This window comes from Nansenia antarctica, assembly GCF_963989245.1.
Source record: "Nansenia antarctica genome assembly, chromosome: 15".
Taxonomy (NCBI): domain Eukaryota; kingdom Metazoa; phylum Chordata; class Actinopteri; order Argentiniformes; family Microstomatidae; genus Nansenia; species Nansenia antarctica.
Genome location: NC_137685.1, coordinates 8,111,632 through 8,131,943, shown reverse-complemented (window position 1 = coordinate 8,131,943; position 20,312 = coordinate 8,111,632). Strand labels below are relative to the sequence as shown.

At 46.8% G+C, this 20,312-nt stretch overlaps 1 protein-coding gene across 1 annotated transcript in view; it reads left to right on the top strand.

Moving 5' to 3' along the window:
- Positions 1-1,904: 1,904 nt before the first annotated feature.
- Positions 1,905-20,312, top strand: part of grip2b (glutamate receptor interacting protein 2b) — a gene marked incomplete at both ends in the record, with an annotated part of 121,050 nt that continues 102,642 nt past the window's right edge. The window contains 1 exon segment of the mRNA XM_080545821.1: positions 1,905-2,043. Within this exon segment, the coding sequence (XP_080401947.1) occupies positions 1,905-2,043 (139 nt within the window).

The window sequence follows — 20,312 nt, the reverse complement described above, 5'->3', positions numbered from 1 at the left end:
CCCTCCCCCCGACTTTACAACCAGCAGTTAAAGTCTGTGGAAGAGTTTGACAGAATTAAACAGAGAAGTAGGTCTCTGGTGGGTATTGCTCTTTTTGTCTCTTTCGCTCCCTTTCCCTTTTTCTCCCTCTCCCTCCCTCTCTCCCGCTCCCTCCCTCTCTCTCTCTCGCTCTCTCTCCCTCTCCCTCCCTCTCTCTCTCGCTCTCTCTCCCTCTCTGCATTATCTCTCTGTGTCTCTCTCTATCTCTCTCTCTCTCTCCCTCTCTCTCCCTCTCCCTCCCTCCCTCTCTCTCGTCTCTCTCTCCCTCTCTGCATTATCTCTCTGTGTCTCTCTCTATCTCTCTCTCTCGCCTTCAGACTAAGTGATAACGCTAATACACCAGCGGTTTTAAAGTCCTTACAGCGAACACTTAAAGACACTCCTCCGTTACTTCACCTCCGCTCCTCTCATCCCCCTCTCCCTGTCTCCTCTGTGTGGGTGGGACTGGGAGAAGAAGAAGCGTGAACACCGGGGATGTTCAAAGTTCTGTGGTAATTCTCCTCTCGGAATTCCCTCGGAAACGGTTAAAACAAAAGGCATTACTGGAGCTTAATGTTCTGTAAGCGGGTGGTAATAGGATTGGTTCTGAGTCATTGGTGCTAAGCCTCTGGTCATAGTTGTTATAACCAGCGCTAGGCGTGATGGATGACATCACCATCCCTGGCATCGTCATTATCAACATGATCCACATTATCTTTAACATCATCATCATCAATATTGTCATTGCCTCTAGCATTATCATCCATTATCATTGTCATTATCTTGAGCATCATCATCTTCATCATCATCACCATCATTGCCAGAGTGGTTACTGATAGAGGAAGTGGCCAGTGGAAGTGGAACCAGTCAAACTAGGAGGCGTATCATTGCTGTCCTAATGAACACAGCATTTATCTGTACAGTATTTCTCTGCATTTAGCAACGAGAGAGAAGCTCTAAAAACTGGGTCAAAGCCATGTTTGTAAAGTTTGGTCTGAAGAAGTTGTCAAAGTTTTAGTTTAGTCTTTTTTGGGGTATTTTTCCCACATAATCCACTTAAACTTTAAAAGCCTTATCCCTTAGTGTTCTGTTTCACCTCTACACGTCTCTCCTCCCGCCTCAGATATCTAGAATACCTCTGCTGTCTTCACACCTGACTCCCCTGTACTAGAACCCCCCCCCCCGCAGACCCCCCGACCAGAGTTAACTCCTGAATCCTAATCAAAAGAAATGAGACATGATTACCTCATTACAGACGAACATCATGAAAGAGATTAAAGAGAAGATGGGAAGGAAGTGAGAGAGGAAGGAGAGAAGGTGGGAGGGAGGGATGGAGGGGCGGAAAGGGGGGGGGGGGGGCGGGGGTGGGGGGTATAGGCTGTGGAAGCCCTAGGATAGTGGAAAGGCTTCACAAGGAGAGAGAGAGAGAGAGAGAGAGAGAGAGAGAGAGAGAGAGAGAGAGAGAGAGAGAGAGAGAGAAAACGGGCTGGGTTTTATAAAAAAAAGAAAAAAAGAATCTCCTTTCCCCTTTTTCACAGCACACTGTGTGTGTCTGAGAGAGAGAGAGGAGAGAGAGAGAGAGAGAGAGAGAGAGAGGGGGGGGGGAGGGAGGGGGGAGAGAGAGAGAGAGAGAGGGGGAGGGAGGGGGAGAGAGAGAGGCAAAAAAAAGGAAGGCAAGCAGCAGCAACTGCTTTCTACCGCTCTGCAAACGCTGCCTCCCCTCATTTGGTCCATGGTGTCTAATGTTCCGTCAGCCAGAGGAGAGCTGCTCTCTAGGACCAGAGAGGAGAGAGAGATCACCCAGGCAGACAGACAGGCAGACAGGCAGGCAGACAGACAGGTAAGCAGGCAGGCAGAAAAGACAGGCAGGCAGGCAGACAGGCAGGATGGACAGGGTGAACAGGGTGCTGAAGATCGTGAGGAGGATGTCCCCCCGGAAGAGAGAGCGGGTCCCGCAGGGAGAGGTGGAGAGCCCGGTAGAGACCTGCGAGGACAGCCTCTGCTCCCTCAGCCTCTGCATTAGTGGTGAGGACTACTGCACACACACACACACACACACGCACACACAGACACACACGCACACACACACAGGCGCGTGTGCTCTCTCTCTCTTTCTTTCTTCTCTCTCTCTTTTTTTCTCTCTCTCTCTCTCTCTCTCTCTCTTCTGCTCTTTCTCTCCTCCCCCCCCTCTCTCCCTCTCTCCACTGGTGGTACCAGTTTGTTTCTGGGGTGTTGTTGTGACCTATAAAGATGAGTTGTTGATGTCTAAGGAGTTGACCTACTGGTTGTACTAGCTGATTGATTGATTGATTGATTGATTGATTGATAGTAGGTATGACTTTGATCACGCTGTGCTTGTTCTCTGAATGTGCATTCCCTTCATGACGAACAGAAGTTAACATAGTTGTAACCGCAGCAGCGTACAGCACAGAACCAACTTGTGTTATTGTCCTGACAGATGTTTCGTGTCTGACTCATTCATCGTGCTAACTGCGTGACGCCTCAGCGGGTGTCAGACCGCAGCATGTGTTCTGCGGCTCCATTGCAGTTTTAAAACTTGTGACTTAAGTTTGAACATTAGTTTTGATGATGAAAGTAAGAGATAGTTCATCCAAATGACGATATCAGGAGTCCACATACTTCCTCCACATTTTGGTTCTGTTTATCTGGGCACGGTAACCAACAGCTAACTGTTAGCATGTTGTACCAACATCAAATGCTAGTCAATGGACCCTAAGTTAGCATGTTTGAAAGTTCATGCACAAATCAACTCAGTCATTTAAATCAAGTAATTGACTAACTTAGGATCCATTAACTGGCATTGGGTTTTGGTTAAACATGCTAACAATTAGCTGTTGGTCACGATGCCAACCCAGAGAAACAGAAGTGTTGGATTGAAGTTTGTTCTTGTCCAGGCACTCATTTCAGGGGAAGGAACCAAATATGTTGAACTATCCCTTTAAGGACAGGGAAACCCTAGCCTTGTTGGCTGAGAGCCATGGTGAGTGGTGAGTACATTAATGTCCCCTCAGGGACGTGAGGTCACTCTGCCAACCTCTACAACTTCCTGTATCACTTCCTCTACCAGACAGCACTAAGACGAGACCTGAGTATTCCACAACTGCTTTCAAAAACCTAAACAACTCCTCATGTTCACAAACAATTGCTACTACGTGATCCCAGTGCCTACGGAGCATATTAATAACACACACTGTTGTATTTCCTGTCTTAGTCTGTGGCGTGGTGATGTGGAGCCTTGGTCGTACTCCCTGGATGCTGAGGTCAGGTGACGACTGCTGCCTCTCTCTAATATTAGCATCAACACAACGGAATGTCCGGTTCTCAGCACCAAGTAAAAGGTGCTAAATATACTCAGGGGTAGAGGGGTACGGCGTGGTAAAGCGTGGTAAAGTGTGGAAAAGCGTGGTACGGCGTGGTAAAGTGTGGTAAAGCATGGTACAGCGTGGTAAGGCGTGGTATGGCGTGGTAAAGTGTGGTAAGGCGTGGTATGGCGTGGTAAAGTGTGGTAAAGTGTGGTAAAGCGTGGTAAAGTGTGGTAAAGCGTGGTACGGCGTGGTAAAGTGTGGTAAAGTGTGGTAAGGCGTGGTATGGCGTGGTAAAGTGTGGTAAAGTGTGGTAAAGCGTGGTAAAGTGTGGTAAAGCGTGGTACGGCATGGTAAAGCGTGGTACAGCGTGGTAAGGCGTGGTATGGCGTGGTAAAGTGTGGTAAGGCGTGGTATGGCATGGTAAAGTGTGGTAAAGTGTGGTAAAGCGTGGTACGGCGTGGTAAAGCGTGGTAAAGTGTGGTAATGCGTGGTAAGGCGTGGTAAAGTGTGGTAAAGCGTGGTAAAGTGTGGTAAAGTGTGGTAAAGCGTGGTAAAGCTTGGTAAAGTGTGGTAAAGTGTGGTACGGCGTGGTAAAGTGTGGTAAAGCGTGGTACGGCGTGGTAAAGTGTGGTAAAGCGTGGTACGGCGTGGTAAAGTGTGGTAAAGCAGCGGAGGTGTCCAGGGGGTCCAGGCTCCACCTCCTGCTGGGTTCATTCAGCGTTATTATATTATTATATTACTGCAGTGTGTCAGAGGAGGTATTACTCTGTCTCCTACAGTCACGCAGAGAAGCTACAGACAGTGTGTAGGGATGTCATCACTTCATTAGCATGTGTTAGCATTAGCATTCACAGTGAGTCCCTCAAGGTTGTGCTTTGTGCAGAAGGATAGGCTCGGTCTCCGAGGGCGATCTGAGCTGAGGATTACGGGGGTTTCATTTTGTTCAGGCCGACATTGTACACCGAGAAGGTGGCGAGGATTGATGTGGCGTTTGGCGTGCGTCTCTCTCGGTCTGAGCCGCGCTCAGTGTGTCTGTGTGAAAGTGCCCTTGTGCCTGGGATTGAGACGCACAGCGGAGATCTGGAGCCTCTTCATAAGAGGCCCCCAAAGCAAACAGGAGGAACCGCATGGCACTCTCTCTGTGCAGTAATGAGCAGAACACTGGTGTGTTGAATATTTTATGAATGCCCACAAAACACAGAGACAGAGAGGGGAGAGAAAAATGCATACATCTGCAAATATCACAGAATCTGTGTCGCCCGTCTTTGACAGTACTCATCTCTCTCTCTCTCTCTCTCTCTCTCTCTCTCTCTCTCTCTCTCTCTCTCTCTCTCTCTCTCTCTCTCTCTCTGTAGTAGGGTTTCTCACTCTGATCATTGTCTAACAGAGAGGGAGAGGGGACAGCGAGAAAGAGAGAGAGAAAGAGAGAGAACATTTACCTGGTTGTTTTATTTCTGAAGGATAGAATAATTTGAAGCCACGTTTTTTTCAGATAACACGTTTTGGGGTACATTTATTTCAGGCGTCAGTCAAACGTTTTACTGAGGTGAAGCTGAGAGGATGTCAAAACTGCACCCTCGTTTTCTGGTTCGCTGAGATATTTTGGGGGCAGAAACTACTTTCCAGCAAAACGTTGCTAATTTTTCCTTCAGAATCGGTACTGTATCTCATCTCTCTGACTGAGAGGAGCCTCACCATGGTTACCACAGTTTGTGTGATTAGGTCTACCTGAGTAGCATGCGGTCTTCAAAGTACCTCGGGTACCTTCTACTGTTCTTGTGTGTAAATAATGGAGGCGAATCATAGAATGGGTTCTTTCATCTCAGATCTGTCTGAAATATTATATGAACGGAAAATGAGGTCAACCCGGCAGCCCCCTCCCCTGATATCGCCCTGGAGGCAGCATCCACATACGCAGCAGGCAGATGAACACACAGCACATTCACATCTCAAACATTAACTTGTTTCATAAAAAAACTCATTTTATTTGTTTTTTATTTATTTTATATCACACACACACGCGCGCAAACATCCACACACACACACACACACACACACACACACACACACACACACACACACACCCCACAGTCACAGCGGCAGTGTGATTGACATATGATGGTGTCAGTAGTGTGATCCGGCTGTGGCTCTATCAGAGTGTCTGGGTCCGATGTGGAAGGACATCCAGAGGGTCCGCTCAGGGAGGCAGGGACTCCCCACAGCCCCCCCGTGTGGCAGGGAGGAGCGGGCTGGACGACCCTGGGGGTCACCAGACGCTGTGGGACTTTCAATGATCTTCTTTCTCTTTATCTCTCTCTCTCTCTGTCACCCTTTCCCTCCCCCCTCTTTCTCTGTCTACTACTGTATACCTGATGTTTGAGATGGAGATGAGTCATCAATTATCCAGTCTGTACGTCGTGGCGTTGCGTCCACTGGGATGGGAGCAGCGTCTCCTCTGCTGTTGCATTGTGTTGCGTCAGGCTAATCTGCTTACAGGAGGGGACGCAGGGGAGACCGGCGCGCCGACTGCCTCTGTCTTTGCCACTTTTTGAAAGAAAGGGAGGCCGGCGGAGGAAGAAGTGGGAGGCCCTGGCTCCACTGGGTCAGATCTAGAACCCTGAAGGTCAGTGGAGAAACCCTTTTGAGGAACTGTCGGAGCCTCTGCTGTTGAGGAGCTCATTATTGGTGCTGCAAAGTACAGTAGCTTGGGAATTCTGCCGCCCACCCTCTCCCTCGCTCTCTCTCACACATACACACTTGCTTTCTCTCCCTCTCTCTCTTTCTCTCTCAACTCTCCTGCTCTCTCCCTCCCTCCTATTCTCTCTCCTTTCTCTCTCTCTCTGCCTCTCTCTCACACACACACACACACTTTCTCTCTCTCCCTCCCTCTCTCTTTCTCTCTCTCACTCTTTCTTTCTTTCTTTCTTTCTCAAACTCTCTTTCTCTCTCTCTCCCTCCCTCCTATCCTCCCTCCCTCCATCTCCATCCTCTCTCTCTTGTGGACAGTGCGGCGAGGGACTATTGGAGGAGAGACAAGAGGAAGGGAGGGATGATTTTTTAAAATTATTTTGTTTTTGTTGTTGTCTCCTACCTATCCCTCGTTTCTTCGTCCCAGCCTGCATTGCAACCTGCCGCAGGTTGTATCTGATGGGTATCAGCGTGTCCTGCAGTGTCTCTTTGTGTCTCCGTCGTTGTCCCTATCGGCCCAGAGCAGCTGGTGTCCCCCCCGTCCCCTCAGACAGGCCATCTCTCTGATAATAGTGTTTGAGAACAGCAGTGGAAACTTGGTTGGTTCTACCATATTGGTTCTACCATATTGTAGTGCCTAGGCGATATCGAGAATGGATTTTTCTCCCTGCAAGTTGAGTTTTTATCTGTGAAAACATCTGGTCTTCTGGTCCCAAATGGATTATCTGATGCATTACCGGACAAGCTTGGTGTTGTTGATTTTTGTTTATTTCTTCAGATATGTCTGATGTTGTTACCTTAACGTTTATGGTTGGGTTTCATACATGAGGTTATTAAATATGTTTAGTAGGGATATCCCGATCCGATCCACGGCATTGGTATCTGTGCGATAATTTGTCCAGAATTCTGGATCGCAGATCGGACAGGAAAAAAAATAGGCTCCGATCTGCACTCCCGATCTGGTGTGTCACTCACGTGAATAATAATAATAATAATAATAATAACTTTTATTTGTATTGCACTTTTCCTGCAAATATTGCAGCTCAAAGTGCTTTAATGATGACAGTAGTAGCCAGTGGTCACGACACGTGCATGAGAGTTGGCTAGTAGCTACCTGTGTGTAATGAGTCTGACGCCAGCTAGTGAAATCATAAACCATTTGCCTTTTTATCGTTCTTTTTTTTTTTTTTACATATTCTGGAACTACAGATTGTAAGCTTTCAAATGATGTGTCATACATTGAAATCGGAAAGACGACACAAGTATTTGAATATTGGTGCACCTCAAGAATGGGAATGCGGCAGGACAAAAGTGACTGATCAAACCACAACAAACGCTGCTAACAGCTAGAGGCTACGAACATCTAACTGCGTTTTTATAACATCACAACATGCTGAGAGAATATCGACATTCTAAAAACACATAACTACACATAATTAGATGAACACACAGTCCTTGCTTTTGAACACGTCCTAAAACGAAAGTATGTTTACAAGTCATTATCACTTACTGGTAGCCTATGGCAAACGAGAACAGTGAATTACAAGTATTTAGTGATCGTTAAACTGTTGTATATTATATCGAGTGGGTACTTTAAAACTTAAAGTTGCCTGTTATGAAAAAAACCGAAAACCAGATATTGTTGACACAATAAATGTCACTTTCACTTTTCGACCCCTTCGATTCTGCGACTGGTTTATGGCCTCATCAGGCTACACTTTAAAAAAGGGTCCTATAATTGATTTGCCATTTGTAAGAGAAGATAAATAGAATAAAAACCTGAAGGCACTAGAAATCAGACAGTAACTTCTTTTTTTTCTACAATGCTGAATGCTTCAAATTGTTTTAACTTTAAACCAGTTGGTCACTGAGTAGCCTACGGCAGAGTACTGTTTTTGTTGCTTGAATAAAGGCTGGCAGTCTTTAATAACCAACTGTTGTTGTGGCCTATATACTGGGGAAGTGTTTGTTATTATTCAGGAGTGAAAAAATAAATACAAATATTGGATTGATATCGGTATCGCAGATACCTGAAGCCCAGGTATCGGTATCTGTTTGGCTAATCCATGGGAGGGTTCATTTGGGGGTTATTTTATTTGTTGTTTGTGATTGGTTAAAGGTATGCATGAGTGGAGTGATTGGTTAGATAGAATTGGGGGCGGGCTTAATGAGTGTGATCTGAGAGACAGGGGAGAAGGGAGATCAGTTGTATAGAGAGATGGGAGTTGGTAAGTTGAGTTCTGTATGATTGTGTAGTTTGTTAAATCTTTTCTGTTAGTTTGTTCACTGTTTTATTTACATGTACTAATATCAATGTATTGTGTTCAGTTTTACAATCTGTTTATTAGAGGAAGAAGGAAATCAAACCGAATTGTGTCAGTCTCATCATTTCACCCGTACTGCCGGAGCAAGCAGAAGATTCACCATTCAGCTAACTAGAGGGAGAGCTGAACAATTGTAAAACACCCGCTGACGACCGCAGGAGGACGGACCGTCAGTTAGCTAAGGAATACAAGCCCGGTTGGACGCAACAGAAGCTCCGGGAGGACAAGGATCCATTCACCGGAGATAAGAGCAAGCTAAAGCCTGGTCAGGTTAGTGACGCAGCCGCCAGCTGGCAACGGAGCCGCGGCGCCCGAAACTGTAGCTAACTAGCCACTTGCTAGCCAGCGTAGCATTAGCAAACTAAGCTAGCGTTAGCCTTGTTGTCGCAATAGCGCAGCAGGCACGCGGTAGAGCTTATAGCACTCAAAGCTACAGCTAACTAGGCCGGCAACGGAGCCGTGGCGCCCGCAACTGTAGCTAATTAGCCACTTGCTAGCTAGCGTAGCATTAGCCAGCTAAGCTAGCGTTAGCCCTGCTGTCGAAATAGCGCAGCAGGCACGCGGTAGAGCTTATAGCATTCAAAGCTACAGCTAGCTAGGCAGGCAAGGAGTGAAACAATCCACGGCTAGCTTCAACTGGTTAACCCAACTGCAAGAATCCACAGCCAGCTAGGCTAACCTACAAGACCCACCAAGAAAGGAATTGCGAGCTAATAGCAGCTACCCAGAGAGCTACCCACACCCAGCACTCTTCTCTGTGACTTTTTGACTGTTTGCATTAAAATAGGTTTGTGTGTACCTGGGTATTAAGTCGTCGGGGGGAGGAAAATCCTCTCCCACTTTATTATTTTATTTTTAGCAGTATCCCTGGGATGACCCCACGGTGAACCTGGTTCCGCTGCCGAAGACTAGTTAAGGAAGTGCAGGGACCAGCGCAAATCAGCTCAGGGAGTCAGAGAGGGCTGAAGATATAAGATAGAAAGACGAAACAGGTACACACAAGTTATTTCTGAGTCACAGGCAGAATGGAGGCACTAAGGACCGAAAGGGAAAAGTTGGCAGTCACTTTTGAGAGAGGATACCGCCACATCATCAGGTCAGTGGCATTGATGGGCGAAGATGACATGAAACGCGAGTGGATAGCGCTCCTGTCAAACGCGAAAGACCTAAACTCTGCAGACGACAATTATGAGGAAGGTTTGCAGGCCAAAGCAAGTCAGGAACCTGAGACAGGTAACAGTCAGCTTCTTCAAGACATCACCAATGCCGCTGAGGAGAGAGCTCAGAAGGTTGAACAGGCCGGTCACGTCTTAAAGGCCAACATGTGGACAAGGTTCGCGGGGGTCGAACTTTCATCCACAATTAGACGAGCAGAAAGGAGTCACGAAGGCGCGAAGAGGATCAGTCTAGAAGAGGCAACCCACGACGTTTGTAAAGAACGAAGCACACTCACAGAGAACCTCATCATCAAAGCGCGAAGTCTGCTATCAAGCTGGGGGGAGTGGATCCCTGTAGTTGAGGCGTGCAACACGAGAAAGTCACTAGAGGAGCTGGAGGACAAAAGGGATGAACTTTGGGAAACGTTTGTGACTGAATTTGGAAGAGTTGAGAAGGAGAATACTGACAAAATGGCCGACAAGGCCGCCGCAGCAAAGCAAATGGCCACCGACGCTCTCGCCGAAGATGAGAGGAAAAGGGCCGACGTTCTCGCCGAAGAAGAGGCCAAAGATCGAGCGACGAATAGAGAAAGGGCCGACGCTCTCGCCGAAGATGAGAGGAAAAGGGCCGACGCTCTCGCCGAAGATGAGAGGAAAAGGGCCGACGCTCTCGCCGAAGATGAGAGGAAAAGGGCCGACGTTCTCGCCGAAGGTAAGAAGAAAAGGGCCGACGTTCTCGCCGAAGAAGAGGCCAAAGATCGAGCGACAAATAGAGAAAGGGCCGACGCTCTCGCCGAAGATGAGAGGAAAAGGGCCGACGCTCTCGCCGAAGATGAGAGGAAAAGGGCCGACGCTCTCGCCGAAGATGAGAGGAAAAGGGCCGACGTTCTCGCCGAAGAAGAGGCCAAAGATCGAGCGACAAATAGAGAAAATAAAGAAGCTATTGCCAAGCTGGAAAGGAAAGCCGCTGAGGCAAGACTGAAGTCAGCTGATAGCGTGGCCGAGTTTGAGAAGGAGACAGCGAAGGTGAAATTGGGGGCCGAAGAAGAGATCGCTGAGGCAAGGCAGAAGGCGGCCGTGATTGAGTTGAAGGCAGCAGAAATAGCCGCTCAAGAGCGCGCCAAACTACTGGAGGCTCAGCGGGAAGCATGGGAACAAGCCCGGGAGGCAGGGCTGGAGAGCGCCACATATGGAGGCAACCGCACTAGAGCCAAGATCAAACTCCCTCCAACAAGGCTGCCCGTGTTCAGCGGGTGTATGAGAGATTTTCATCGCTGGCGGAAAGATTGGGAAAGCCTGCAGCGGCAGGGAGACCCATCGGGGTCGCCAGAGGTGAAGAAACTCCACCTCCTCGAGAGCATAGACCGAAAGGTTTTCGAGGAGCTCAAACTCTCGAGCTACCGCTCAGCGGAAGACGTATTCAAAGCCTTGGAGAATCGGTTTGGAGACAAGGCAACCATCGCGCTGCAAATTATTGAGGAATTGGAAAGAATACCAGCGGTAAAAGGAAACCAGCCGAGGAAAGCGATCGACCTTATTCAGGCAGTGGAAAGAGCCCTCATGGACCTGACAGACTTAGGAGAAGTGGGCGCTATGAAGAACCCACTTGTACTTAAGGCCATCGAGGGCAAACTGCCAGATCGCGTGCAGGAAGGCTGGATTACCTTTGTAACCGAACCCGAAAACCAAGTCGCCCCAGACAAGCGGTTCGATGCTCTTCTTCTGTTTCTGAAAAGGCAAGAAGTAATCCTCGAGGGGATAGCTCGAATCCGAGGCTCCACGGAGACCTCTGGGGGAACACCGGAGAGGCCAGTCAGATGGGAGAAGAGGGCATTCACGAGGGCCACGGAGAGAGACTCACCGGTAGATGAAGAAGAGGAGGAACATCGAGGTGAAACCAGAGTCACGGGCAGGAACTCGGAAAGAAGAGAAGAGTGTGACATCTGTGGAAGCGATCAGCACGGTGGCAAAATATTCTTCTGCCAAAAGTTCAAGAGTGTCAGTCTGGCAGAGAAACGAGCCATAGCAAGGCAAAGCAAAGCCTGTCAGAAATGTTTGGGCATGCACGGCGCCGACGGGGAGTGTAGTAACCGGTACCTGTGCAGAGTGTGCAAGCGGGATGAAGGAAGGGCAAGTCATCACTACCTTCTGTGTCCCGAGTGGAGTGAGGGAAAGAAGACAGGGCCAGGGTTCTCTGATAAGCAACGAGAATTCCTGGATTCTTTGGGACTCAACCCTGAACAGGAAAGGAGGGCGAACGCATTCACCAGTAAGGCTTCGATGACGCTGAGCACGGGCTCAGAAGGCGGGGGTCTCTTCGCGGAGAATGGGCCAGAGGAACATCCAGTACTAATGATGACATTGATAGTCAAAACAGAAGCAGGAAATGCCCTGGGAACCCTCATAGACCTCGCCTCCGACACAAATTATATCACCAACCGGGCCGCCGATCGTCTCCAACTGGAGCGGAGGCAAGTAACACTGACCGTGCAGGGGGTCGGTGGAATGAAGGTCAGGGTCAAGACTAACAAATACCTGCTAAAGGTCAGGGCGTGGAGCAACAACAGATGGAGTCCCCACGAGATGGTATGCTACGGGCTCGACACAATCGCTCGTGCAGACAAGGTCATCAGTCCAGAGCGACTCTGTAAGTTCTTCCCTGGGGTCGAGAAGAAAGAGCTGGTCCGACCTAAGGAAATCGAGCTCTTGATCAGCCACCGAGAGGGACGACTCGCTCCACGGTGGAGAAGGGGGACGGGAGACTTAGTGCTGTGGGACGGGCCTCTGGGGAAGACCGTGGGAGGAACGCACCCAGACCTGTTTGAAAGTTGGGAAAGATCCGCACACAACTCCCAGACGCACTTTGCGCGTTCTCTGAGAACGGAGGCAGTAAGATTTGAGGAGATCCCTTGCAAGACGCCCAGCGCAAAAGAAGAGGATGGAGACCAGAAGCCGCAAGGTCATGAAAAGACCGGGAGAACAGCTGCAAGCAGCAAAGAGGTCCTCGAGTGGTGGAGCTGGGATAGCATCAGCGCCGCGTGCGAGCCAAAGTGCGGAGGGTGTCGCTGCGGAAATTGTCAGCCGGGCGGGAAAGAGATGACTCTCGCAGAGGAAAAGAAGATCAAAACCTACGCAATTACCCGCGTCAACATCGGGGACAAGCCAGCCGGATGCATCGCCCAGCTGGCCATGAGGAAGACGGCAAGGCTGCCAGAGGTCGCCCACCTAAAAGAAGAGCGGAGAGCGCCTGAGGAGGACACCTATGTAGACGACATTCTAGCGTCTCATGGCGACAGGAGAGAGCTGAGGAGCATCACGGAGGGAATCGAGAGGACGCTCAACGCTGGAGGTTTCGCTCCGGAACCACGGATCCAGTCGGGTCAAAGTGGGAGGAGCAAAGAGGGCCAGCCTGCAGAAACGAGGGCCAATGTGGAGCCAGAGTCAGAGGTGTTGGTGCTGGCTGATCAGCTGAGCGAGGAAACATCCAGGGGAGTGGCTGTAAGTGCTCGAGACAGCGTGAGCATGCTGCAACGGAAAGCGTTCACTGCAACTGTAACACGCGCTCAGGCGAGGAAGGGGCTGGACCCGAAATGCGCCATTGAGGAGGAAGCAAATGCAAAGGGGACATCCGCACCGGTTGGGAGTTCCAGGGACCTCGAGCATGAGAGGGAGAGGCTTTGGGGCGCTGCTCTCATGGACCTGATTGAGCCAGAACGCTTCAGGGAAATAGGCAGGCTCATTCGGGTAGTTGGGTGGGTCCGGCGAGCTGTTAGGCAGTGGTTGTTTTGCAAGAGAGCTCCAGAAGACGCAAAGTGGGAGGCTACTCGCCTGAGGGAGACAAGAAGCGGAGTTAGCCTCGGCGTCCAGGAAGAAGTGGGACGGTTTTGGCGACAGTGGAGTCAACTAGCTGGGCCCGGACTTCTCATCCGCACCAAGTGGCACAGAGAAGCCCGAAATGTAGCCGTGGGAGACGTGGTCTGGTTGGCTGACCAAAATGCCCTAAGGGGGCAATTCCGCCTGGGGCGGGTTGTGGAAGCGAGGCCAGACGAAAAGGGGCTGGTTCGGGACGTAAGAGTGAGGGTTTGCCTAAGCCAGCCTGCTCTAGGAGTGGGGGCTTCAGGACGAAGAAGGAGCGAAGGCCGCGATCTCTTCCCAACGCTCGACCGAGACGTCAGGCGGGTGGTCGTGCTGCTTCCCGTGGAGGAGCAGTAAAAATGACTGTATTGAAGAGAGGGAAAGTTGTGGTCCATTTAGTTATAAAGGACCAATGGACCAAGTGGGAGGTGTTTGGCTAATCCATGGGAGGGTTCATTTGGGGGTTATTTTATTTGTTGTTTGTGATTGGTTAAAGGTATGCATGAGTGGAGTGATTGGTTAGATAGAATTGGGGGCGGGCTTAATGAGTGTGATCTGAGAGACAGGGGAGAAGGGAGATCAGTTGTATAGAGAGATGGGAGTTGGTAAGTTGAGTTCTGTATGATTGTGTAGTTTGTTAAATCTTTTCTGTTAGTTTGTTCACTGTTTTATTTACATGTACTAATATCAATGTATTGTGTTCAGTTTTACAATCTGTTTATTAGAGGAAGAAGGAAATCAAACCGAATTGTGTCAGTCTCATCATTTCACCCGTACTGCCGGAGCAAGCAGAAGATTCACCATTCAGCTAACTAGAGGGAGAGCTGAACAGTATCGGTAATGAAAAAGTGTGATTGGGACATCCCTAATGTTTAGAATATCTGTAGACATCGGTGCCTGATACATTTCCAGACAAACTCACTGTGACTTTGCAGCTTGTTACGTTGTTGTTGTTGTTGTTTTAGGACACCCCATGAAATATTTAGTTATTTTTTAAGAGATATGGACATATCAATATGGGATCTTTTTTTAAACAATATCTATTGATAAAGGTGATCGAATTGAACCAAAAACAATGACATTTTGGCAAACTTTAGTCTTGCCCTTTTTTTTGACAGGAAGGGTTTCCTCCTTGCACACCTCCCATGAAAATCAATCTTGTGCAGTCTATTTCTGATGGTAGATACATGCACTTTGACAACTGTGGCAAAAGCTGCCTGTAGGTCCCCTGATGACAATCCCTTCCCAGACTCATACACATCTACAACCTTCTTTTCTGAAGGCAACAGAGAGCTCTTTTGATCTCACCATGGTGATACGACTCACTTCAACAATCGAGGGCAAACCAAACTAAATGTCTGAGGTTTAAATAAGACAGGCTCCTCCCAAATCCTCCCTAACAATGTTCTAATCATTTGCACCTGATGTGGTGCACTCGATTCTAATTTTAGGCCTTTTGAACAAGTGCAGAAAACAAAGCGAAGCTTTGAGGTGCAAATGATTAGAACATCGTTAGAGGGGATTTTAGACATTTAGTTTGGTTTGCTCTCGATTGTTGAAGTGAGTGGATTCACCATGGTGAGATCAAAAGAGCTTTCTGTTGCCTTCTGAAAGAAGGTTCTAGATGTGTATGAGCATAGGCAGGGATTTAAAAAGATCTCCAAACAATTAGAAAAACATCTCTTGACTACAGATATGTTTCTCCCCATTTCTTGCACCAGTGAGTCTATATAGATTTTCTAACAACACATCCGACTAAACATGTCCTGCAGACCCTAGTATCACAATTAGATTACTGCCTGGTGGTCTGGTCAGGCACTATTAAAATAAATCTATATGTTTTATGTGGACCCCAGGAAGACTAATAAATCAAATCAAATCAAGTAGTAATAATTGTGGGGGTGCCCTAACTTTATCCTCACAAGAAAAGCATTCCTATTCATGACATTTGACAATTTTTCAGTTTTATTTGAAGATCAAATGTCCATATGTTGAAATATGTTGATTTTCTTTTTTCATGCGGTGTCTTATCTTTTTCACATGACTGTGTGTCATGGGCTTCACATTTATCGTTGGGTTTAATACATACGTTAGTAAATAATAACGTAGATGTTCCTTAAAGACACAAATCCCTGTCACAGGTTCAATTATTTCCACTTTGTTAGAAAGATATTTTCTTCAACCTTCCACCCACCGTAAAGTTATCTCATGCTTCAGTATAAATCCATCAGTTTTTTTCTAGTTGGTTTTGCTCCTCAGAACTGTCCTAGATTCACCACTCACACATTCCGAGTGGGTGGATAGCGTGCATTTAAAGCAGTGTTGATCTGTGTATTAAAGTGTTGATCTGTGTAAGCTTCAAGGCTAGAGATTAAACATGATTTTCACTTCTCCATGTAGAAGATGGAGGAGCAGCACAAAAGCGTGTCTCTGAGAATGCAGGAGTAAGACAGCTCGGGAATGTAAAGGTGAAGTAAAAATAGAGGCGTTGGTTTTGAATGGGTTGTTCTCTCTAAGCTCAGCTCAGCCTCACTAGAGAAGGATCTAGAAAACGACTCATAAAACCAATTAGCCTACATGGATAGGAGATGGATTGTATAGTTATTTTTTCATTCAACCTTTTTTTTGCACCCTGTCCACAATATCTATACAATTACAAAACATCACATAGAAAAAATACAGAAATCATTCAACCTTTTTTTTGCACCCTGTCCACAATATCTATACAATTACAAAACATCACATACAAAAAAATACAGAAATCAATAGGCCTACATGATATAAAACCGCAATATGATGTTGTTTCAAGGAAACAATCACAGCCTTCACAATTTCAGAAGGTGACAATTACAGTAATCAGTAGGTCATATTTTAATAGAGATATTTGGCGATGGCACATAGCATAACATTTATGACATGAAGTTATTTCAGTTAAGCCTCATATGAATATTGATGTCCCTCATTTCCGTCTTTGTGGACTACAGCCTGAAGTTTCACTGAGTCTGTGCCAGTAAGTCCTGTAATAGAAATTGATGAGGCGTTAAAAAAGGTGCAGGCTGGGATTGGAGTTTGGCATCTGTGAATTCTGCTTGAAGTGAATCACTGGAGGGCAACAAAGTGCAATCAGCAATCAGCTCCCAGCACTCTACACACCAACACAGATAATGCTCTAGCTAGCTCTGACACTGCTAATGTTCTAGCTAGCTCTGACACAGATAATGCTCTAGCTAGCTCTGACACAGATAATGCTCTAGCTAGCTCTGACGCAGCTAATGTTCTAGCTAGCTCTGACACAGCTAATGCTCTAGCTAGCTCTGACACAGATAATGCTCTAGCTAGCTCTGACACAGCTAATGTTCTAGCTAGCTCTGACACAGCTGATGCTCTAGCTAGCTCTGACACAGATAATGCTCTAGCTAGCTCTGACACAGATAATGTTATAGTTCAGGGTAGAGAAGACTGCCCATCCCTCCTGGAGCATCTGGACAAGCGCTGGGTTCTCTATGACGATGAGGATGAGGAGGAGGAGGAGAAGGAAGAGAATGAGGGGGAGGAGAGGGATGATGATGACGATGATAGTGGTGGTTATGATGATGGTGAAGATGATGATGATGGTGAAGATGATGATGATGGTGGTGATGATGATGATGATGTTGGTGATGACGATGATGATGGTGATGGTGATGATGATGATGGTGATGTTGGTGAAGATGATGATGGTGATTATGATGGTGGTGATGATGATGATGATGGGGATGATGATGGTGGTGATGATGATGATGATGATGGTGATGATGATGATGATGATGATGTTGGTGATGACGATGGTGATGATGATGGTGGTGGTGGTGATGATGATGATGATGATGATGATGATGGTGGTGATGATGATGGTGGTGATGATGATGATGATGATGATGGTGGTTATAATGATGATGATGGTGGTTATAATGATGATGATGGTGGTGATGATGATGATGATGATGATGATGGAGGTGATGGTGGTTATAATGATGATGATGGTGGTGGTGATGATGATGGTGATGATGGTGATGACGATGGTGATGATGATGGTGATGATGACGATGTTGGTGATGACGATGGTGATGATGATGTTGGTGATGACGATTGCAATGGTGGTGATGATGATGTTGGTGATGACGATGGTGGTGATGATGATGATGAAAATGATCTCTTCATCACATCATGCATTCTTCTTTTCAGTTGAAACTCCCCAATCTGTTAAATGGTGTAATAATTACACTCCTCGTTGGCTCTCTATTCCAACCTTGTTCGAGGTATAATTATAATATAATTAAGATGTTCCAATTTAATTAGCGGGCTCATTTCCCAAAGCTATGCACCAACGACTGAATCATTTTTTTACAGATTTGATTAACTTTCAGTTATTCCTGGCGATTATGTGTTAAGAATGTAGACAATGGTGTGCTCCCTGATGGCTTTATTACAAGAGAGGAGCATCCTCATAACCATGTGGGTTCAAAGGGTATGAGTCACACACACACACACACACACACACACACACACTCTCTGCCTTTCCCCTCTCTCTTTCTGCCTCTCCCCCCTCTCTATGGCTGCATTTACACTGCAGGTCGTAATGCCTAGTTCCGACTTTTTGGCAATATCCGAACGCCTGCTTATCTACTTTTTAAATTGACCCATATCCGATACCTGTGCTTACATTTGCCTACACTTGTTTAACACTTGAAACGACCCGCATGCGTACATGGGTTTGGTTCCCGAAAACTTAAGTAAACAGACAGCCGGCACTTGCAAATGGACGCAAACGAGACAGACATTATAATCCCTTTTATATATATTACAGTTTTTCTCAATTGCTAAAACACATTTCACAAAACTTTCCTCCATTTTCCCAAAACTCTAAACACAACACACTTTTCTAAAGCTAGATAAGCAAAACCACACCTTCTCTCTTCAAAACTCAAACTTTCACACCAAAACAGCTGCTCAAAGCCTGCAAAAATGTAAACACTATAAGCATCATTACAGACTACAACAAAACAACTGAAAACACAATGTTCAGTGTGTGAGAATGTTCTTTTTTTTTCACAACTGCCAAAGCACATTTTTAGAAACCTTACAGTATCTGTTCTCAGAATATATTGGGCATTCATAGATTTGTGTGTTTCATATGAACAATATGTAAATCTACAGAAAATACAGTATGTACGTTACGGTACATGTGGGAATACGGTACATGTGGGAAAACTAGGGTTAGGGTTAGGTGCTAGGGTGACTTGGTACATGCTGGCATGTCTAACCCTAACCCTAACCTTAACCCTAGCACCCTAGCACCTAACCCTAACCCTAGTTTTCCCACATGTACTATATTCCCACATGTACCATAACATGTACACTACTATACTGTATCACAACTCAATGCAAACACTACAGAGGATCCATTACACACAACAATACTCACTGAAAACAATGTTCAGGGTGTGATGTTTTTTTACAGTAATTTATTTATGGAACTATACCACACACATTCAACATTCTCACACACACACACACCACAATAATTTGCAACAAGTGTCTTAAATTTTGAGTCGTTATGTTTAATGAATGAAGCTAGGTGTGTTCATTGTGTTCACATTTTGCTGACTGTGGCAAGCATTTTGCATCACATGAGCTTTAATTTGAGAATTTGAGCAGAGTTTTTTGCAACTTGTGTTTTAGCAAGACAAAATGTGTTTAGACTTATGAGAAAAGGAGGATTGTGTTTTGTGAATTGTGTCTTCATGTGAAATGTGTTTATGGTTTTGGCAAATGGGAGCTAGTTTTATTAAATGTGTTTAGAGAACTGGTCATTTGGTTTAGAGAATTGACTTTTGTGTTTTAGCAATTGGGAAAAACTGTATAATACAAAGCCATTGCTTTCCGAAGTATTTAGAGGTCTGCAAAATGTTGTGCACATTTTAAGGCGGAGAAGAAAGAGGGCATCACTTTTTAACAGCTGTTGAGTGAAACTAATGTAAAACGTCATCAAAATGCGAAAACCATCACATTTCCTGTTATAGAAAGTTATATTCCTCCTCTTCCCCCCCCACTCTCTCCCTCCCCTCTTTCTCTATCTGCCTCACCCCTCTATCTATCTGCCTCTCTCTCCCTCCCTCTGTATCTGTCTTTTCCTCTCTCTCTCTCCCTCCCTCTGTATCTGTCTTTTCCTCTCTCTCTCTCTCTCTCTACCCTCCGTCTCTCCATCTCTCCCCCTCCTCTCTCCCCACCCCCCCTCCACCTCCCCCCCTCCTTCTCTCTCCACCAGACAGTACCTGAGTGAGTGTAGTGGGCAGAGGCAGTAGCAGGCAGGCTTTTCATTAGTAGAGGTGGAACATCTGAGTGCTTAGATTAGCCCGCAAGGATCTGATGGAACACAGCCAATAAGACAGGAGCTGGATGGAACACTGCCTATCAGAGAGGAGCTGGATGGAACACAGCCAATCAGAGATATGCTAGATGGAACACTGCCTATCAGAGAGGAGCTGGATGGAACACAGCCTATCAGAGAGGAGCTGGAGGGAACACAGCCTATCAGAGAGGAGCTAGATGGAACACAGCCTATCAGAGAGGAGCTGGATGGAACACAGCCTATCAGAGAGGAGCTGGAGGGAACACAGCCTATCAGAGAGGAGCTGGAGGGAACACAGCCAATCAGAGAGGAGCTGGATGCAACACAGCCAATCAGAGAGGAGCTAGATGGAACACTGCCTATCAGAGAGGAGTTGGTTGGAATGCAGACAGCCTATCAGAGAGGAGCTAGATGGTGAGTCATGGGAGGAATCACAATGACCTCTCAGGTTTTGTGTTCCGTGTTCCGTCTGGGCAGTTCCGTCTGCCAGGCCCAGGTGATTGTGGCGCGGAGCACCAATTTAAACGATCAGGTGACGTGACCCCGTCGGTGA